Genomic DNA, 21,694 nt, shown 5'->3' with positions numbered 1-21,694 from the left:
CAAAGGCAGATGACCTCAGGCCTTGGATATTCCAGGATGAGACAGTGAAGGCTTTGTGTTCCATAAAGTGTCCAATGTTGTTGGTCGTGTGGTTTTGGCCTCAGTCCAGTAAGTGTGAGCAGAGCCTGCTGAGCATCTGGTACATGCCATTGGCTTGGGCTAGTGTAAGAGTGGGGGGTTGGGCCAGTTTGCCTGCTCACGGCCTGGGCGTATGTGTGACTTTCATGTCGAGGCCCTCTTTACGGGAGTGGGGGGGGCATGGGGTGGGTAGGAGGGGCATAGGTCTGATCTGAGGGGGCCTATATGGGGTGTGGCCTGGTTGGTTTTGTGGGGGTATTGATTGGGTTGGGGTGTGGATGTGGCTGGCGGTGCTGTGGTCTGGATGTTGGTCATCTCGGCGGGGGTCCTCTATGTGTAGGTCCGGGGAGGGGGGGGGGGTCCCCCCGCAGGGAGTGTCTCGCTGGTCTGGGCGGGGTGTCTGTTGATCTGTTGAGGTGTTGGGTCTGCGGTTGAGGCCGATGTCCTTTAGGGTCCGGGCGAAGGTGGGCACTGCTGCCTTGTATAGGTGGATCTGTTCAAGTCCAGGGTGGAGTGGTGGGCCAGGAAGACATTTGGTTTTGATGCACAGTCACGGGAAATACTTGCGTTTACCCGCTGTATGGTAGCAGGGTGGAAGTCTTTTTGTGGTAACAGGGTGGAGATAACCACTTGTGCGTTGGGGAAAGTAGAAGAAGCTTTTTCTATCACTCCCTTGAGTGATGTGGCCACCCTTTCCTGCTGTGTTCTCAGGTCGTTTGTGCCTGTGTGTATTATTATGTGGCTGGGTGACCCTAGTCGGTCCTCAGACAGAAGGGCGCGCTGGGTGTTTATACACCAGAGTTTAGAGACTGTGTGTTTGGGGAAAAAAGTGTATTTTCTTGTATATATTTCCCGTTTGAGTACATAAGGAGTACAATCTGTGGTTTGTGTATGTCCTCAGTGGGATGGGGGGGGGGGGGGGGGGGGTCAGGGCTGACCTGCTCTGTTTCTAGCTCCTCCCACTTAGATGTGTCCATACTGAACCACAGCGTTGGGCTAAATTAGTTCTGACTGCCAGTCTGTGTATATATGTACAGTACCAGTCGAGTTTGGACACACCTACTCATTCAAAGGTTTTTCTATATTTTTTACATTGTAGAATAATAGTCAATACATCACAACTATGAAATAACACATATGGAATAATGTACAGTGGAAGTCGGAAGTTTACATACACATACACATTCCAAATGGACAATGACCCCAAGCATACTTCCAAAGTTGTGGCAAAATGGCTTAAGGACAACAAAGTCAAGGTATTGGCCCTGAGCTCAATCCTATAGAAGATTTGTGGGTAGAACTGAAAAAACGTGTGCGAGCAAGGAGGCCTACAAACCTGACTCAGTTACACCAGCTCTGTCAGGAGGAATGGGCCAAAATTCACCCAACTTATTGTGGGAAGCTTGTGGAAGGCTACCCAAAACGTTTGACCCAAGTTAAACAATTTAAAGGCAATGCTACCAAATACTAATCGAGTGTATGTAAACTTCTGACCCACTGGGAATGCGATGAAAGAAATAAAAGCTGAAATAAATAATTCTCTCTGCTATTATTCTGACATTTCACATTCTTAAAATAAAGTGGTGATCCTAACTGACCTAAGACAGGGAATTTTTACCCATAACAACCCATAACAAGGTGCTCCTTATCCGTGGGTGTTGCCAGTGTGTGTGTGTAGGCAGGCCGTGGGTGTTGCCACAGATAGCGACATAACCTAGAGGACTCTTCAGCCTGCAGTAAACAGATAGCGACATAACCTAGAGGACTCTTCAGCCTGCAGTAAACAGATAGCGACATAACCTAGAGGACTCTTCAGCCTGCAGTAAAAAGATAGCGACATAACCTAGAGGACTCTTCAGCCTGCAGTAAACAGATAGCGACATAACCTAGAGGACTCTTCAGCCTGCAGTAAACAGATAGCGACATAACCTAGAGGACTCTTCAGCCTGCAGTAAACAGACAGCAGCGACATAACCTAGAGGACTCTTCAGCCTGCAGTAAACAGATAGCAACATAACCTAGAGGACTCTTCAGCCTGCAGTAAACAGATAGCGACATAACCTAGAGGACTCTTCAGCCTGCAGTAAACAGACAGCAGCGACATAACCTAGAGGACTCTTCAGCCTGCAGTAAACAGATAGCAACATAACCTAGAGGACTCTTCAGCCTGCAGTAAACAGATAGCAACATAACCTAGAGGACTCTTCAGCCTGCAGTAAACAGATAGCAACATAACTTAGAGGACTCTTCAGCCTGCAGTAAACAGATAGCAACATAACTTAGAGGACTCTTCAGCCTGCAGTAAACAGATAGCGACATAACCTAGAGGACTCTTCAGCCTGCAGTAAACAGATAGCGACATAACCTAGAGGACTCTTCAGCCTGCAGTAAACAGACAACTCACAGCTCCAGTCCATTGGACTTTGGACTTTACCGCAGTCCGAAGAGTCCTCTAAGTTATATGTTGCTAGCTGCTTTCTGACCCTGACCTCATTTACATCTGACTACGGGGGGGTCGACCCAAATGGCACACTTACACAGCGCACTGCCTTTGACCATGGTCCTGTCTTTCAGCTGGACGTTCCAGGGGACCTACGGAAGAACAACCCATAACAATAACGTGGTCCTCTGTAGCTCAGCTGGTAGAGCACGGCGCTTGTAACGCCAAGGTAGTGGGTTCGATCCCCGGGACCACCCATACACAAAAATGTATGCACGCATGACTGTAAGTCGCTTTGGATAAAAGCATCTGCTAAATGGCATATTATTATTATTATTATTATTATTATTATTATTATTATTATTATTATTATAACAAGGTGCTCCTTATCTAGTGGTTTGCCTGGACCTGGTTGAGACTGAGAGACGTAAACGTTAGAGGATGATGATGATGATGATGATGATGATGCAATAAAGCCGTAGCTCTGCAAAGTCAGACTATTCCATCTATTGAAACAAACGAGCCCCCCCCCCCAAAAAAAACGAGCCTTCCCTAGTCAGTCTGTGTGTTACGTCACCAACTCCATTGAATCGTTGTGTTCCTTTTTTTGTGTGTGTTGTAAAGATCATAAAGGGGTTTTGATCCATGGGGGGTGGTTTGAAGCCACAGGGTGACTCACTGTGATTGGGCGGGGCTTCAAGAATAGCGTCATTGGGCCTATCACGTTTTCTGGCTGTTGTCTTGTGGTCGGGGCCAATCAGGAGAAGGAGAGAGCGAGGGAGGGAGGGAGATGAAGGAACCGTGTAAAAGCAGGTGCTCCTAAACCCTTTGTGTTGTTTATTGAGATAACCTATTTTAAATACACCACCGGCTTCATTCTGTTGTTTATTGAGATAACCTATATTAAATACACCACCGGCTTCATTCTGTTGTTTATTGAGATAACCTATTTTAAATACACCACCGGCTTCATTCTGTTGTTTATTGAGATAACCTATTTTAAATACACCACCAGCTTCATTCTGTTGTTTATTGAGATAACCTATTTTAAATACACCACCGGCTTCATTCTGTTGTTTATTGAGATAGCCTATATTAAATATGCTGTGACACCAAGCCCCTCCTCCTTCTGTGCTGTGACACCAAGCCCCTCCTCCTTCTGTTCTGTGACACCAAGCCCCTCCTCCTTCTGTTCTGTGACACCAAGCCCCTCCTCCTTCTGTTCTGTGACACCAAGCCCCTCCTCCTTCTGTTCTGTGACACCAAGCCCCTCCTCCTTCTGTTCTGTGACACCAAGCCCCTCCTCCTTCACTTGATTTCAATATCTAAACAAAGTGAACAGGCTATGTTGTTCAGACAGGTGGAGACCGACAGGAAGGTGTGTTCAGACAGGTGGAGACAGACAGGAAGGTGTGTTCATAACAGTGCTATGTTGTTCAGACAGGTGGAGACAGACAGGAAGGTGTGCTCATAACAGTGCTATGTTGTTCAGACAGGTGGAGACCGACAGGAAGGTGTGTTCATAACAGTGCTATGTTGTTCAGACAGGTGGAGACAGACAGGAAGGTGTGTTCATAACAGTGCTATGTTGTTCAGACAGGTGGAGACAGACAGGAAGGTGTGTTCAGACAGGTGGAGACAGACAGGAAGGTGTGTTCATAACAGTGCTATGTTGTTCAGACAGGTGGAGACAGACAGGAAGGTGTGTTCATAACAGTGCTATGTTGTTCAGACAGGTGGAGACAGACAGGAAGGTGTGTTCATAACAGTGCTATGTTGTTCAGGCAGGTGGAGACAGACAGGAAGGTGTGTTCATAACAGTGCTATGTTGTTCAGACAGGTGGAGACCGACAGGAAGGTGTGTTCATAACAGTGCTATGTTGTTCAGACAGGTGGAGACAGACAGGAAGGTGTGTTCATAACAGTGCTATGTTGTTCAGACAGGTGGAGACAGACAGGAAGGTGTGTTCATAACAGTGCTATGTTGTTCAGACAGGTGGAGACAGACAGGAAGGTGTGTTCATAACAGTGCTATGTTGTTCAGACAGGTGGAGACAGACAGGAAGGTGTGTTCATAACAGTGCTATGTTGTTCAGACAGGTGGAGACAGACAGGAAGGTGTGTTCATAACAGTGCTATGTTGCTCAGACAGGTGGAGACAGACAGGAAGGTGTGTTCATAACAGTGCTATGTTGTTCAGACAGGTGGAGACAGACAGGAAGGTGTGTTCATAACAGTGCTATGTTGTTCAGACAGGTGGAGACAGACAGGAAGGTGTGTTCATAACAGTGCTATGTTGTTCAGACAGGTGGAGACAGACAGGAAGGTGTGTTCATAACAGTGCTATGTTGTTCAGACAGGTGGAGACCGACAGGAAGGTGTGTTCATAACAGTGCTATGTTGTTCAAACAGGAAGGTGTGTTCATAACAGTGCTATGTTGTTCAGACAGGTGGAGACAGACAGGAAGGTGTGTTCAGACAGGTGGAGACAGACAGGAAGGTGTGTTCATAACAGTGCTATGTTGTTCAGACAGGTGGAGACAGACAGGAAGGTGTGTTCATAACAGTGCTATGTTGTTCAGACAGGTGGAGACAGACAGGAAGGTGTGTTCATAACAGTGCTATGTTGTTCAGACAGGTGGAGACAGACAGGAAGGTGTGTTCATAACAGGGCTATGTTGTTCAGACAGGAAGGTGTGTTCATAACAGTGCTATGTTGTTCAGACAGGTGGAGACAGACAGGAAGGTGTGTTCATAACAGTGCTATGTTGTTCAGACAGGTGGAGACAGACAGGAAGGTGTGTTCATAACAGTGCTATGTTGTTCAGACAGGTGGAGACAGACAGGAAGGTGTGTTCATAACAGTGCTATGTTGTTCAGACAGGTGGAGACCGACAGGAAGGTGTGTTCATAACAGTGCTATGTTGTTCAGACAGGTGGAGACAGACAGGAAGGTGTGTTCATAACAGTGCTATGTTGTTCAGACAGGTGGAGACAGACAGGAAGGTGTGTTCATAACAGTGCTATGTTGTTCAGACAGGTGGAGACAGACAGGAAGGTGTGTTCATAACAGTGCTATGTTGTTCAGACAGGTGGAGACAGACAGGAAGGTGTGTTCATAACAGTGCTATGTTGTTCAGACAGGTGGAGACAGACAGGAAGGTGTGTTCATAACAGTGCTATGTTGTTCAGACAGGTGGAGACAGACAGGAAGGTGTGTTCATAACAGTGCTATGTTGTTCAGACAGGTGGAGACAGACAGGAAGGTGTGTTCATAACAGTGCTATGTTGTTCAGACAGGTGGAGACAGACAGGAAGGTGTGTTCATAACAGTGCTATGTTGTTCAGACAGGTGGAGACAGACAGGAAGGTGTGTTCATAACAGTGCTATGTTGTTCAGACAGGTGGAGACCGACAGGAAGGTGTGTTCATAACAGTGCTATGTTGTTCAAACAGGAAGGTGTGTTCATAACAGTGCTATGTTGTTCAGACAGGAAGGTGTGTTCATAACAGTGCTATGTTGTTCAGACAGGTGGAGACAGACAGGAAGGTGTGTTCATAACAGTGCTATGTTGTTCAGACAGGTGGAGACAGACAGGAAGGTGTGTTCATAACAGTGCTATGTTGTTCAGACAGGTGGAGACAGACAGGAAGGTGTGTTCATAACAGTGCTATGTTGTTCAGACAGGTGGAGACCGACAGGAAGGTGTGTTCATAACAGTGCTATGTTGTTCAGACAGGTGGAGACAGACAGGAAGGTGTGTTCATAACAGTGCTATGTTGTTCAGACAGGTGGAGACAGACAGGAAGGTGTGTTCATAACAGTGCTATGTTGTTCAGACAGGTGGAGACAGACAGGAAGGTGTGTTCATAACAGTGCTATGTTGTTCAGACAGGAAGGTGTGTTCATAACAGTGCTATGTTGTTCAGACAGGTGGAGACAGACAGGAAGGTGTGTTCATAACAGTGCTATGTTGTTCAGACAGGAAGGTGTGTTCATAACAGTTCAACGTTCCACTGTTCTGATGTTAGCAAGCGAATAGATCCAAGTTGGCTAGACGTTTAGCTGGCTACTCACTAGCCCGTGGGCTTGTGCTTGGGAGATTGTTTATGAGACGGTGTTGATGTTCTATAATGGCTGCTACAGGAAGTTGGTCATTATTAGTGGATGTGCGTTATGCATGGTTCTGGTTACATTTCAATCAATCAATCAATCAAATTTGATTTATAAAGCCCTTTTTACATCAGCAGATGTCACAAAGTGCTATACAGAAACCCAGCCTAAAACCCCAAAACAGCAAGCAATGCAGATGTAGAAGCACGGTGGCTAGGAAAAACTCACGTGTGCTTTGACCTGTCTCTTCTCTTTGATGATGTGGATCTCATGCTGGATCAGTTGACAGTAATCGCCTTAGAGGTCTGGTCCAAACCCCAGACAATCCTAACATGGCTGTCTGACTGGTCTGGTCCAAACCCCAGAGAATCCTAACTCCAGCCATGCATTGGGGGGCTCCAGCCAGACCATGTCTCCCAGCCCGGTCCAGATCTAGACAGTCCTTAACTCCAGCCATGCATTGGGGGGCTCCAGCCTGACCATGTCTCCCAGCCCGGTCCAGATCTAGACAGTCCTTAACTCCAGCCCAGCCAAGCATTGGGGGCTCCAGCCTCCCAGAACATTCCTCAAGTAGTCAGCCCTAGCTCTGAAGGCTCCAGAACATTCCTCAAGTAGTCAGTCCTAGCTCTGAAGGTTCCAGAACATTCCTCAAGTAGTCAGCCCTAGCTCTGAAGGCTCCAGAACATTCCTCAAGTAGTCAGCCCTAGCTCTGAAGGCTCCAGAACATTCCTCAAGTAGTCAGCCCTAACTCCGTAGGTTCCAGAACATTCCTCAAGTAGTCAGCCCTAGCTATGAAGGCTCCAGAACATTCCTCATCGCTGAATTAAATATCCCGATGTCACTGTTATTTGCATTATTGAAAATGAGAAATGCAACAGTTAAGAGATGGGAGATTGAAAAGGTTTTAAACGCTGTGAAATGGAATTAGATGGAATTGGCTAGTTTCTGGCTGTTGTATTATTGTATGATGAACCATGTGTCGGGCTAACGGCCATAGTGACTGTATGCTAGGCTAACCACCCTGGCTTCATTCAGACAATGATCGTTTGATATAGGCCATTATTTAACCTGCAGAGGACAACATGGAGTTGACGGATCGGTGGATTGATGGCTGTCATGTGAGAATGGATCCTTGATTATTGTAACGGGTGTCATGGTGAAATCGCATTGGTCTGAACTGTTGATGGGTTGTAAAGTGTTTTTAATCTGGAAAAACTGAGCAGTAATATAATGTAGTAATGGCACCCTATCCCCTATATAGTACACTACTTTAGACCAGAGCCCTATGGCACCCTATTCCCTATATAGTACACTACTTTAGACCAGAGCCCTATGACACCCTATTCCCTATATAGTACACTACTTTAGACCAGAGCCCTATGGCACCCTATTCCCTATATAGTGCACTACTTTAGACCAGAGCCCTATGACACCCTATTCCCTATATAGTACACTACTTTAGACCAGAGCCCTATGACACCCTATTCCCTATATAGTACACTACTTTAGACCAGAGCCCTATGACACCCTATTCCCTATATAGTGCACTACTTTAGACCAGAGCCCTATGGCACCCTATTCCCTATATAGTGCACTACTTTAGACCAGAGCCCTATGACACCCTATTCCCTATATAGTGCACTACTTTAGACCAGAGCCCTATGACACCCTATTCCCTATATAGTACACTACTTTAGACCAGAGCCCTATGACACCCTATTCCCTATATAGTACACTACTTTAGACCAGAGCCCTATGACACCCTATTCCCTATATAGTACACTACTTTAGACCAGAGCCCTATGACACCCTATTCCCTATATAGTGCACTACTTTAGACCAGCGCCCTATGACACCCTATTCCCTATATAGTGCACTACTTTAGACCAGAGCCCTATGACACCCTATTCCCTATATAGTGCACTACTTTAGACCAGAGCCCTATGCCACCTTATTCCCTATATAGTGCACTACTTTAGACCAGAGCCCTATGACACCCTATTCCCTATATAGTACACTACTTTAGACCAGAGCCCTATGGCACCCTATTCCCTATATAGTGCACTACTTTAGACCAGAGCCCTATGACACCCTATTCCCTATATAGTGCCCTACTTTAGACCAGAGCCCTATGACACCCTATTCCCTATATAGTGCACTACTTTAGACCAGAGCCCTATGACACCCTATTCCCTATATAGTGCACTACTTTAGACCAGAGCCCTATGACACCCTATTCCCTATATAGTGCACTACTTTAGACCAGAGCCCTATGACACCCTATTCCCTATATAGTGCACTACTTTAGACCAGAGCCCTATGACACCCTATTCCCTATATAGTGCACTACTTTAGACCAGAGCCCTATGACACCCTATTCCCTATATAGTACACTACTTTAGACCAGAGCCCTATGACACCCTATTCCCTATATAGTGCACTACTTTAGACCAGAGCCCTATGACACCCTATTCCCTATATAGTGCACTACTTTAGACCAGAGCCCTATGACACCCTATTCCCTATATAGTACACTACTTTAGACCAGAGCCCTATGGCACCCTATTCCCTATATAGTGCACTACTTTAGACCAGAGCCCTATGACACCCTATTCCCTATATAGTACACTACTTTAGACCAGAGCCCTATGACACCCTATTCCCTATATAGTGCACTACTTTAGACCAGAGCCCTATGACACCCTATTCCCTATATAGTGCACTACTTTAGACCAGAGCCCTATGGCACCCTATTCCCTATATAGTACACTACTTTAGACCAGAGCCCTGTGGCACCCTATTCCCTATATAGTGCACTACTTTAGACCAGAGCCCTATGACACCCTATTCCCTATATAGTGCACTACTTTAGACCAGAGCCCTATGGCACCCTATTCCCTATATAGTGCACTACTTTAGACCAGAGCCCTATGACACCCTATTCCCTATATAGTACACTACTTTAGACCAGAGCCCTGTGGCACCCTATTCCCTATATAGTACACTACTTTAGACCAGAGCCCTGTGGGTCCTGACCTAGGCTGTCGTATGAGACGCAGCCCATGTTTTCCTGCTGCCAGACACAACAATATGTCTGCTGTCTTTTTATTGGTCATGTCACGGAGAAACACATATGGCGAAACCACGCCCCCTTGTGGCACACACCACCTTATGTGTGTGTGTCCTGGACGTGTTTAGAGGGGGCGTGGTTTCGCCATATGTGTTTCTCCTTCTCACGTCCACCCTAAAAGTTGTCTTCAGTGTGACACTCTGGACACTGGGTATGCAGACGATGTAGCGCTGTCCTGAGCCGTACCATTAACCAGCATCCAACAGGACACTTCCATGGGCTTGTAGGCAGACCGTACCGTTAACCAGCATCCAACAGGACACTTCCATGGGCTTGGAGGCAGACCGTACCGTTAACCAGCATCCAACAGGACACTTCCATGGGCTTGGAGGCAGACCGTACCGTTAACCAGCATCCAACAGGACACTTCCATGGGCTTGGAGGCAGACCGTACCGTTAACCAGCATCCAACAGGACACTTCCATGGGCTTGGAGGCAGACCGTACCGTTAACCAGCATCCAACAGGACACTTCCATGGGCTTGGAGGCAGACCGTACCGTTAACCAGCATCCAACAGGACACTTCCATGGGCTTGGAGGCAGACCGTACCGTTAACCAGCATCCAACAGGACACTTCCATGGGCTTGGAGGCAGACCGTACCGTTAACCAGCATCCAACAGGACACTTCCATGGGCTTGGAGGCAGACCGTACCATTAACCAGCATCCAACAGGACACTTCCATGGGCTTGGAGGCAGAGCAGCTGGAAGAGTGGGCCACGTCCAACAACATGCTCCTGAATGGGGGAAAAAGTCTGTGGAAATTGGGATATGTTTTTCTAGAGACCCTCCTCAAACCTGAACCACTAATCCAGGAAGGAGGACAGGAAGTACCAGTGGAAACCACAACCAGGTATCTCATCTAGACTCTAACCTCAGTGGTGACACGTGGAGCAGGAGGACAGGAAGTACCAGTGGAAACCACAACCAGGTATCTCATCTAGACTCTAACCTCAGTGGTGACACGTGGAGCAGGAGGACAGGAAGTACCAGTGGAAACCACAACCAGGTATCTCATCTAGACTCTAACCTCAGTGGTGACACGTGGAGCAGGAGGACAGGAAGTACCAGTGGAAACCACAACCAGGTATCTCATCTAGACTCTAACCTCAGTGGTGACACGTGGAGCAGGAGGACAGGAAGTACCAGTGGAAACCACAACCAAGTATCTCATCTAGACTCTAACCTCAGTGGTGACACGTGGAGCAGGAGGACAGGAAGTACCAGTGGAAACCACAACCAAGTATCTCATCTAGACTCTAACCTCAGTGGTGACACGTGGAGCAGGAGGACAGGAAGTACCAGTGGAAACCACAACCAGGTATCTCATCTAGACTCTAACCTCAGTGGTGACACGTGGAGCAGGAGGACAGGAAGTACCAGTGGAAACCACAACCAAGTATCTCATCTAGACTCTAACCTCAGTGGTGACACGTGGAGCAGGAGGACAGGAAGTACCAGTGGAAACCACAACCAAGTATCTCATCTAGACTCTAACCTCAGTGGTGACACGTGGAGCAGGAGGACAGGAAGTACCAGTGGAAACCACAACCAGGTATCTCATCTAGACTCTAACCTCAGTGGTGACACGTGGAGCAGGAGGACAGGAAGTACCAGTGGAAACCACAACCAGGTATCTCATCTAGACTCTAACCTCAGTGGTGACACGTGGAGCAGGAGGACAGGAAGTACCAGTGGAAACCACAACCAGGTATCTCATCTAGACTCTAACCTCAGTGGTGACACGTGGAGCAGGAGGACAGGAAGTACCAGTGGAAACCACAACCAAGTATCTCATCTAGACTCTAACCTCAGTGGTGACACGTGGAGCAGTCGGTGACGAAGGCCTCAAAACGCCTGCACTGTTCTTTCCCGTAAGAACCGCCTGCGGAACGCCACTATTCCCACTGCTGTCAGACTGAATAGTAACTCTTAAATGGTTTTCCTCCAAAAAATTGTATTTTTTACAATCACATTTTAACATTTCAATTTCCATCATGAAAAATGTCCTGTAATGTTTCAAGTGTGCTGTGTTCTATTCTGTCACGTATTTATGTGTTGTGGGTTTTAAAATGAGTGTTTTGCTATTCATAGTCATCTAAATTCAGCATTTCTTCAGTTTTATCTGTGAGCAAGAATACGTCAACTCAAACTCACACAGCTATCATCAAAGGCAGAGCTAGTAAGGGGGGGGGGGGCTGTGGGATTTATTTAAGATAATATTTGAAGAGGTAGGGTTTCAGAAGAACGAGAGGAGAGGAAGCCATGCGGAGGGAGGGAGAGAGAGAGAGAAGGGATTCATAGTCATCTAAATTCAGCATTTCTAAAGTATTATGTGTTATGGAGGGGAGGGGACTCTGGGTTAGGGTTAGTTTGGGGGGAGGGGAGTCTGGGTTAGGGTTAGTTTGGGGGGAGGGGACTCTGGGTTAGGGTTAGTTTGGGGGGAGGGGACTCTGGGTTAGGGTTAGTTTGGGGGGAGGGTACTCTGGGTTAGGGTTAGTTTGGGGGGAGAGGACTCTGGGTTAGGGTTAGTTTGGGAGGGGGAGGGGACTCTGGGTTAGGGTTAGTTTGGGGGGAGGGGACTCTGGGTTAGGGTTAGTTTGGGGGGAGGGGACTCTGGGTTAGGGTTAGTTTGGGGGGAGGGGAGTCTGGGTTAGGGTTAGTTTGGGGGGAGGGGACTCTGGGTTAGGGTTAGTTTGGGGGGAGGGGAGTCTGGGTTAGGGTTAGTTTGGGGGGAGGGGAGTCTGGGTTAGGGTTAGTTTGGGGGGAGGGGACTCGGGGTTAGGGTTAGTTTGGGAGGGGGAGGGGACTCTGGGTTAGGGTTAGTTTGGGGGAGGGGACTCTGGGTTAGGGTTAGTTTGGGGGGAGGGGACTCTGGGTTAGGGTTCGTTTGGGGGGAGGGGACTCTGGGTTAGGGTTCGTTTGGGGGGAGGGGAGTCTGGGTTAGGGTTAGTTTGGGGGGAGGGGACTCTGGGTTAGGGTTAGTTTGGGGGGAGGGGACTCTGGGTTAGGGTTAGTTTGGGGGGAGGGGACTCGGGGTTAGGGTTAGTTTGGGGGGAGGGGACTCGGGGTTAGGGTTAGTTTGGGGGGAGGGGACTCGGGGTTAGGGTTAGTTTGGGAGGGGGAGGGGACTCTGGGTTAGGGTTAGTTTGGGAGGGGGAGGGGACTCTGGGTTAGGGTTAGTTTGGGAGGGGGAGGGGACTCTGGGTTAGGGTTAGTTTGATACATGGTCAGAGAACATGCCTTACTTTCTAAGCTAAGTGAACACTTGGTCTCTCTACAGACTGACCAAGTTTCCTATCAGAACAGATTGTCCAATAAGAGGCAGGAACACATGGGGTATTAGTTACAGAATATCAGCTCATTTCTTCCTGCCACGGCAAACGGAAAATACTCAATAAAACCTAATGAGCAGGGACTTAACTTTGATCGTTTTCTAACCTTTTATAAAACATCCTGAATATAATATATGCAATAATATCTAAGATGTTTTAAAAACGGTTTCAGGAAGAGAGAATTGTACACATCAGGGGTCTAAACCTCCTGACCTCCTGGACCCCATCATGATGATCACACTCTCTCTCTCCCTCCCCATCTCTCCCTATCCCTGCCTCTCTCTCTCTCTCTCTCTCTCCCTCCCCATCTCTCCCTATCCCTGCCTCTCCCTGTCTCTCTCTCTCTCTCTCTGTCTCTCTCTCTCCCTCCCCATCTCTCCCTATCCCTGCCTCTCTCTCTCTCTCTCTCTCTCTGTCTCTCTCTCTCCCTCCCCATCTCTCCCTATCCCTGCCTCTCTCTCTCTCTCTCTCTCTCTGTCTCTCTCTCTCCCTCCCCATCTCTCCCTATCCCTGCCTCTCTCTCTCTCTCTCTCTCTCTGTCTCTCTCTCTCTCTCTCCCTCCCCATCTCTCCCTATCCCTGCCTCTCTCTCTCTCTCTCTCCCTCCCCATCTCTCCCTATCCCTGCCTCTCTCTCTCTCTCTCTCTCTCTCTGTCTCTCTCTCTCTCCCTCCCCATCTCTCCCTATCCCTGCCTCTCTCTCTCTCTCTCTCCCTCCCCATCTCTCCCTATCCCTGCCTCTCTCTCTCTCTCTCTCTCCCTCCCCATCTCTCCCTATCCCTGCCTCTCTCTCTCTCTCTCTCTCTCTACCTCCCTCCCCCTCTGCCTCTCTCTCCTCCTATAGAAACCTTTGAGTCTCTGATGAAGGCATCAGAGAACCACACCAACCTGGTCCTCCAGGTGTCGTATCGTAACATGGCCGGGGAGGCGTCAGGTCTGGTGAGAGAGTTGTTCACTGACGTCGGCCTCTTCCTCCTTGGCTCCGAACTCAACGTTGATTACATCACCAGCCGCTTCTTCGACGCTCTCTTCCCGTTGGTCTACAACCACCTCGTCAACCCCAGCCTCAGCCACATCACCCCCGGTTACGCCGAGTGCATCCGCTCCGCCCGCCGTGATTTGACCCCGTTCGGCGCCGCTCCGCGAGTCCTAGCCGATCAGATCGGGAGGTCGGGGGTCGTCGGGGGTCGTGTCCTGTTACAGGCGCTGCACCTCGGCGTGGAGGTGATCAACACCACGGATCACCTGGTGTTGAGCAGGGAGTGTGGTAGAGCTCTGCTCAGGATGCGGTACTGTCCCCACTGCCACGGTCTGACCCTGTCTAAACCCTGTATGGGCTACTGTCTCAACGTGTTGCGTGGCTGTCTGGCTAGCATGGCCGAGGTAACCCATCATAACCTTCTTCTGCTTGCATGTGATTTTATTCATCCCTTTTTATTATTGCTTATTGTTTACTTTGATCGTTTTACTGTAAAGTTGCGATAAAAAAAAAAAGGGGGTTCTAAATAAAGTTTTGATTTTAATTTGAGGTGGACCCCCATTGGAGAGAATTTGTGAGGTCGTTAGAGGGGCTGTCGGACCGCATGCACGGAACTCAGGACCTGGAGCAAGTGCTGCTGGGAGTTCACACCCTCGTCCATGACGCCGTCGCACATGCTCAGATGAACGGGCCGCACCTCGCTGCACAGGTGAGGTGTTGTTGACGCGTAGCCGTTGGATTGTCACTGTCAGGATAATGTTCAGAGTGCATTTTAGAAATGTGCACCAGACTAAGTGAATGACATCCTTATGAAACAAACCAGTCCTTTAGAAACTGATGAAGGAGCAAGAAAACCATTTTCTCAGAGAGACAAACAGAAAGCTCCAATACTGAACAGACCGAACCAACCTCTCCATTCCAGCTGCTACCAGTTTGTCACCCAGGAATGTACTACACACACACACACACACACACACACACACACACCCACATGGTACATACCACACAACAACAGCGTGCCCAGAACATTCCCAGAATACACCATTGTGGGCAGCGAGAGCCAGCAGAGGTTGGTGTGTGTATGTGGCCAGAAGAGGATGTCCAGAATGCTAACCAGAGACAGACCAGAGAGAGGACGTTAGCTCATCAGAAGAGGTTGTCCAGAATGCTAACCAGAGACAGACCAGAGAGAGGCCGTTAGCTCACCAGAAGAGGTTGTCCAGAATGCTAACCAGAGCCAGACCAGAGACAGGACGTTAGCTCATCAGAAGAGGTTGTCCAGAATGCTAACCAGAGCCAGACCAGAGAGAGGACGTTAGCTCATCAGAAGAGGTTGTCCAGAATGCTAACCAGAGACAGACCAGAGAGAGGACGTTAGCTCATCAGAAGAGGTTGTCCAGAATGCTAACCAGAGACAGACCAGAGAGAGGCCGTTAGCTCATCAGAAGAGGTTGTCCAGAATGCTAACCAGAGACAGACCAGAGAGAGGACGTTAGCTCATCAGAAGAGGTTGTCCAGAATGCTAACCAGAGACAGACCAGAGAGAGGACGTTAGCTCATCAGAAGAGGTTGTCCAGAATGCTAACCAGAGCCAGACCAGAGAGAGGCCGTTAGCTCATCAGAAGAGACAGACCAGAGACAGACCAGAGAGAGGCCGTTAGCTCATCAGAAGAGGTTGTCCAGAATGCTAACCAGAGACAGACCAGAGAGAGGACGTTAGCTCATCAGAAGAGGTTGTCCAGAATGCTAACCAGAGACAGACCAGAGAGAGGCCGTTAGCTCATCAGAAGAGGTTGTCCAGAATGCTAACCAGAGCCAGACCAGAGAGAGGCCGTTAGCTCATCAGAAGAGGTTGTCCAGAATGCTAACCAGAGACAGACCAGAGAGAGGACGTTAGCTCATCAGAAGAGGTTGTCCAGAATGCTAACCAGAGACAGACCAGAGAGAGGCCGTTAGCTCATCAGAAGAGGTTGTCCAGAATGCTAACCAGAGACAGACCAGAGAGAGGACGTTAGCTCATCAGAAGAGGTTGTCCAGAATGCTAACCAGAGACAGACCAGAGAGAGGACGTTAGCTCATCAGAAGAGATTGTCCAGAATGCTAACCAGAGCCAGACCAGAGAGAGGCCGTTAGCTCATCAGAAGAGACAGACCATTGACAGACCAGAGAGAGGCCGTTAGCTCATCAGAAGAGGTTGTCCAGAATGCTAACCAGAGACAGACCAGAGAGAGGACGTTAGCTCATCAGAAGAGGTTGTCCAGAATGCTAACCAGAGACAGACCAGAGAGAGGCCGTTAGCTCATCAGAAGAGGTTGTCCAGAATGCTAACCAGAGCCAGACCAGAGAGAGGCCGTTAGCTCATCAGAAGAGACAGACCAGAGACAGACCAGAGAGAGGCCGTTAGCTCATCAGAAGAGGTTGTCCAGAATGCTAACCAGAGACAGACCAGAGACAGGACGTTAGCTCATCAGAAGAGGTTGTCCAGAATGCTAACCAGAGCCAGACCAGAGACAGGACGTTAGCTCATCAGAAGAGGTTGTCCAGAATGCTAACCAGAGACAGACCAGAGAGAGGACGTTAGCTCATCAGAAGAGGTTGTCCAGAATGCTAACCAGAGACAGACCAGAGAGAGGACGTTAGCTCATCAGAAGAGGTTGTCCAGAATGCTAACCAGAGACAGACCAGAGAGAGGACGTTAGCTCATCAGAAGAGGTTGTCCAGAATGCTAACCAGAGCCAGACCAGAGAGAGGCCGTTAGCTCATCAGAAGAGACAGACCAGAGACAGACCAGAGAGAGGCCGTTAGCTCATCAGAAGAGGTTGTCCCAGAGACAGACCAGAGACAGACCAGAGAGAGGCCGTTAGCTCATCAGAAGAGGTTGTCCAGAATGCTAACCAGAGACAGACCAGAGACAGACCAGAGACAGACCAGAGACAGACCAGAGAGAGGCCGTTAGCTCATCAGAAGAGGTTGTCCAGAATGCTAACCAGAGACAGACCAGAGAGAGGCCGTTAGCTCATCAGAAGAGGTTGTCCAGAATGCTAACCAGAGACAGACCAGAGAGAGGACGTTAGCTCATCAGAAGAGGTTGTCCCAGAGACAGACCAGAGAGAGGCCGTTAGCTCATCAGAAGAGGTTGTCCAGAATGCTAACCAGAGACAGACCAGAGACAGACCAGAGAGAGGACGTTAGCTCATCAGAAGAGGTTGTCCAGAATGCTAACCAGAGACAGACCAGAGACAGACCAGAGAGAGGCCGTTAGCTCATCAGAAGAGGTTGTCCAGAATGCTAACCAGAGACAGACCAGAGAGAGGCCGTTAGCTCATCAGAAGAGGTTGTCCAGAATGCTAACCAGAGACAGACCAGAGAGAGGACGTTAGCTCATAAGAAGAGGTTGTCCAGAATGCTAACCAGAGACAGACCAGAGAGAGGACGTTAGCTCATCAGAAGAGGTTGTCCCAGAGACAGACCAGAGACAGACCAGAGAGAGGCCGTTAGCTCATCAGAAGAGGTTGTCCAGAATGCTAACCAGAGCCAGACCAGAGAGAGGACGTTAGCTCATCAGAAGAGGTTGTCCAGAATGCTAACCAGAGCCAGACCAGAGAGAGGCCGTTAGCTCATCAGAAGAGGTTGTCCAGAATGCTAACCAGAGACAGACCAGAGAGAGGCCGTTAGCTCATCAGAAGAGGTTGTCCAGAATGCTAACCAGAGACAGACCAGAGACAGACCAGAGACAGACCAGAGACAGACCAGAGACAGACCAGAGAGAGGCCGTTAGCTCATCAGAAGAGGTTGTCCAGAATGCTAACCAGAGACAGACCAGAGAGAGGACGTTAGCTCATCAGAAGAGGTTGTCCCAGAGACAGACCAGAGAGAGGCCGTTAGCTCATCAGAAGAGGTTGTCCAGAATGCTAACCAGAGACAGACCAGAGACAGACCAGAGAGAGGCCGTTAGCTCATCAGAAGAGGTTGTCCAGAATGCTAACCAGAGACAGACCAGAGACAGACCAGAGAGAGGCCGTTAGCTCATCAGAAGAGGTTGTCCAGAATGCTAACCAGAGACAGACCAGAGAGAGGCCGTTAGCTCATCAGAAGAGGTTGTCCAGAATGCTAACCAGAGACAGACCAGAGACAGACCAGAGACAGACCAGAGACAGACCAGAGACAGACCAGAGAGAGGCCGTTAGCTCATCAGAAGAGGTTGTCCAGAATGCTAACCAGAGACAGACCAGAGAGAGGCCGTTAGCTCATCAGAAGAGGTTGTCCAGAATGCTAACCAGAGACAGACCAGAGAGAGGACGTTAGCTCATCAGAAGAGGTTGTCCCAGAGACAGACCAGAGAGAGGCCGTTAGCTCATCAGAAGAGGTTGTCCAGAATGCTAACCAGAGACAGACCAGAGACAGACCAGAGAGAGGACGTTAGCTCATCAGAAGAGGTTGTCCAGAATGCTAACCAGAGACAGACCAGAGACAGACCAGAGAGAGGCATTAAGCTCATCAGAAGAGGTTGTCCAGATTGCTAACCAGAGACAGACCAGAGAGAGGCCGTTAGCTCATCAGAAGAGGTTGTCCAGAATGCTAACCAGAGCCAGACCAGAGAGAGGCCGTTAGCTCATCAGAAGAGACAGACCATTGACAGACCAGAGAGAGGCCGTTAGCTCATCAGAAGAGGTTGTCCAGAATGCTAACCAGAGACAGACCAGAGAGAGGACGTTAGCTCATCAGAAGAGGTTGTCCAGAATGCTAACCAGAGACAGACCAGAGAGAGGCCGTTAGCTCATCAGAAGAGGTTGTCCAGAATGCTAACCAGAGCCAGACCAGAGAGAGGCCGTTAGCTCATCAGAAGAGACAGACCAGAGACAGACCAGAGAGAGGCCGTTAGCTCATCAGAAGAGGTTGTCCAGAATGCTAACCAGAGACAGACCAGAGACAGGACGTTAGCTCATCAGAAGAGGTTGTCCAGAATGCTAACCAGAGCCAGACCAGAGACAGGACGTTAGCTCATCAGAAGAGGTTGTCCAGAATGCTAACCAGAGACAGACCAGAGAGAGGACGTTAGCTCATCAGAAGAGGTTGTCCAGAATGCTAACCAGAGACAGACCAGAGAGAGGACGTTAGCTCATCAGAAGAGGTTGTCCAGAATGCTAACCAGAGACAGACCAGAGAGAGGACGTTAGCTCATCAGAAGAGGTTGTCCAGAATGCTAACCAGAGCCAGACCAGAGAGAGGCCGTTAGCTCATCAGAAGAGACAGACCAGAGACAGACCAGAGAGAGGCCGTTAGCTCATCAGAAGAGGTTGTCCCAGAGACAGACCAGAGACAGACCAGAGAGAGGCCGTTAGCTCATCAGAAGAGGTTGTCCAGAATGCTAACCAGAGACAGACCAGAGACAGACCAGAGACAGACCAGAGACAGACCAGAGAGAGGCCGTTAGCTCATCAGAAGAGGTTGTCCAGAATGCTAACCAGAGACAGACCAGAGAGAGGCCGTTAGCTCATCAGAAGAGGTTGTCCAGAATGCTAACCAGAGACAGACCAGAGAGAGGACGTTAGCTCATCAGAAGAGGTTGTCCCAGAGACAGACCAGAGAGAGGCCGTTAGCTCATCAGAAGAGGTTGTCCAGAATGCTAACCAGAGACAGACCAGAGACAGACCAGAGAGAGGACGTTAGCTCATCAGAAGAGGTTGTCCAGAATGCTAACCAGAGACAGACCAGAGACAGACCAGAGAGAGGCCGTTAGCTCATCAGAAGAGGTTGTCCAGAATGCTAACCAGAGACAGACCAGAGAGAGGCCGTTAGCTCATCAGAAGAGGTTGTCCAGAATGCTAACCAGAGACAGACCAGAGAGAGGACGTTAGCTCATAAGAAGAGGTTGTCCAGAATGCTAACCAGAGACAGACCAGAGAGAGGACGTTAGCTCATCAGAAGAGGTTGTCCCAGAGACAGACCAGAGACAGACCAGAGAGAGGCCGTTAGCTCATCAGAAGAGGTTGTCCAGAATGCTAACCAGAGCCAGACCAGAGAGAGGACGTTAGCTCATCAGAAGAGGTTGTCCAGAATGCTAACCAGAGCCAGACCAGAGAGAGGCCGTTAGCTCATCAGAAGAGGTTGTCCAGAATGCTAACCAGAGACAGACCAGAGAGAGGCCGTTAGCTCATCAGAAGAGGTTGTCCAGAATGCTAACCAGAGACAGACCAGAGACAGACCAGAGACAGACCAGAGACAGACCAGAGACAGACCAGAGAGAGGCCGTTAGCTCATCAGAAGAGGTTGTCCAGAATGCTAACCAGAGACAGACCAGAGAGAGGACGTTAGCTCATCAGAAGAGGTTGTCCCAGAGACAGACCAGAGAGAGGCCGTTAGCTCATCAGAAGAGGTTGTCCAGAATGCTAACCAGAGACAGACCAGAGACAGACCAGAGAGAGGCCGTTAGCTCATCAGAAGAGGTTGTCCAGAATGCTAACCAGAGACAGACCAGAGACAGACCAGAGAGAGGCCGTTAGCTCATCAGAAGAGGTTGTCCAGAATGCTAACCAGAGACAGACCAGAGAGAGGCCGTTAGCTCATCAGAAGAGGTTGTCCAGAATGCTAACCAGAGACAGACCAGAGACAGACCAGAGACAGACCAGAGACAGACCAGAGACAGACCAGAGAGAGGCCGTTAGCTCATCAGAAGAGGTTGTCCAGAATGCTAACCAGAGACAGACCAGAGAGAGGCCGTTAGCTCATCAGAAGAGGTTGTCCAGAATGCTAACCAGAGACAGACCAGAGAGAGGACGTTAGCTCATCAGAAGAGGTTGTCCCAGAGACAGACCAGAGAGAGGCCGTTAGCTCATCAGAAGAGGTTGTCCAGAATGCTAACCAGAGACAGACCAGAGACAGACCAGAGAGAGGACGTTAGCTCATCAGAAGAGGTTGTCCAGAATGCTAACCAGAGACAGACCAGAGACAGACCAGAGAGAGGCATTAAGCTCATCAGAAGAGGTTGTCCAGAATGCTAACCAGAGACAGACCAGAGAGAGGCCGTTAGCTCATCAGAAGAGGTTGTCCAGAATGCTAACCAGAGACAGACCAGAGAGAGGACGTTAGCTCATAAGAAGAGGTTGTCCAGAATGCTAACCAGAGACAGACCAGAGAGAGGACGTTAGCTCATCAGAAGAGGTTGTCCCAGAGACAGACCAGAGACAGACCAGAGAGAGGCCGTTAGCTCATCAGAAGAGGTTGTCCAGAATGCTAACCAGAGCCAGACCAGAGAGAGGACGTTAGCTCATCAGAAGAGGTTGTCCAGAATGCTAACCAGAGCCAGACCAGAGAGAGGCCGTTAGCTCATCAGAAGAGGTTGTCCAGAATGATAACCAGAGACAGACCAGAGAGAGGCCGTTAGCTCATCAGAAGAGGTTGTCCAGAATGCTAACCAGAGACAGACCAGAGACAGACCAGAGACAGACCAGAGAGAGGCCGTTAGCTCATCAGAAGAGGTTGTCCAGAATGCTAACCAGAGACAGACCAGAGAGAGGACGTTAGCTCATCAGAAGAGGTTGTCCCAGAGACAGACCAGAGAGAGGCCGTTAGCTCATCAGAAGAGGTTGTCCAGAATGCTAACCAGAGACAGACCAGAGA

General features: G+C 49.1%; 1 protein-coding gene across 1 annotated transcript; it reads left to right on the top strand.

Moving 5' to 3' along the window:
• Positions 1-10,445: 10,445 nt before the first annotated feature.
• On the top strand, positions 10,446-14,783 carry LOC311113971 (glypican-5-like; the record flags this gene model as incomplete). The annotated part of the gene is made up of 3 exons (XM_084189236.1): positions 10,446-10,515; positions 13,940-14,478; positions 14,625-14,783. Coding segments are annotated over 3 exons (768 nt in total), but the record flags the coding sequence as incomplete, so codon positions are not given.
• Positions 14,784-21,694: the final 6,911 nt, after the last annotated feature.

This window comes from Coregonus lavaretus (assembly GCF_964263955.1).
Source record: "Coregonus lavaretus genome assembly, contig: HAP1_SCAFFOLD_7006, whole genome shotgun sequence".
Taxonomy (NCBI): Eukaryota; Metazoa; Chordata; class Actinopteri; order Salmoniformes; family Salmonidae; genus Coregonus; species Coregonus lavaretus.
Note: the sequence above shows the minus strand (reverse complement) of the source record. Positions and strands in the feature narration are given on the sequence as shown.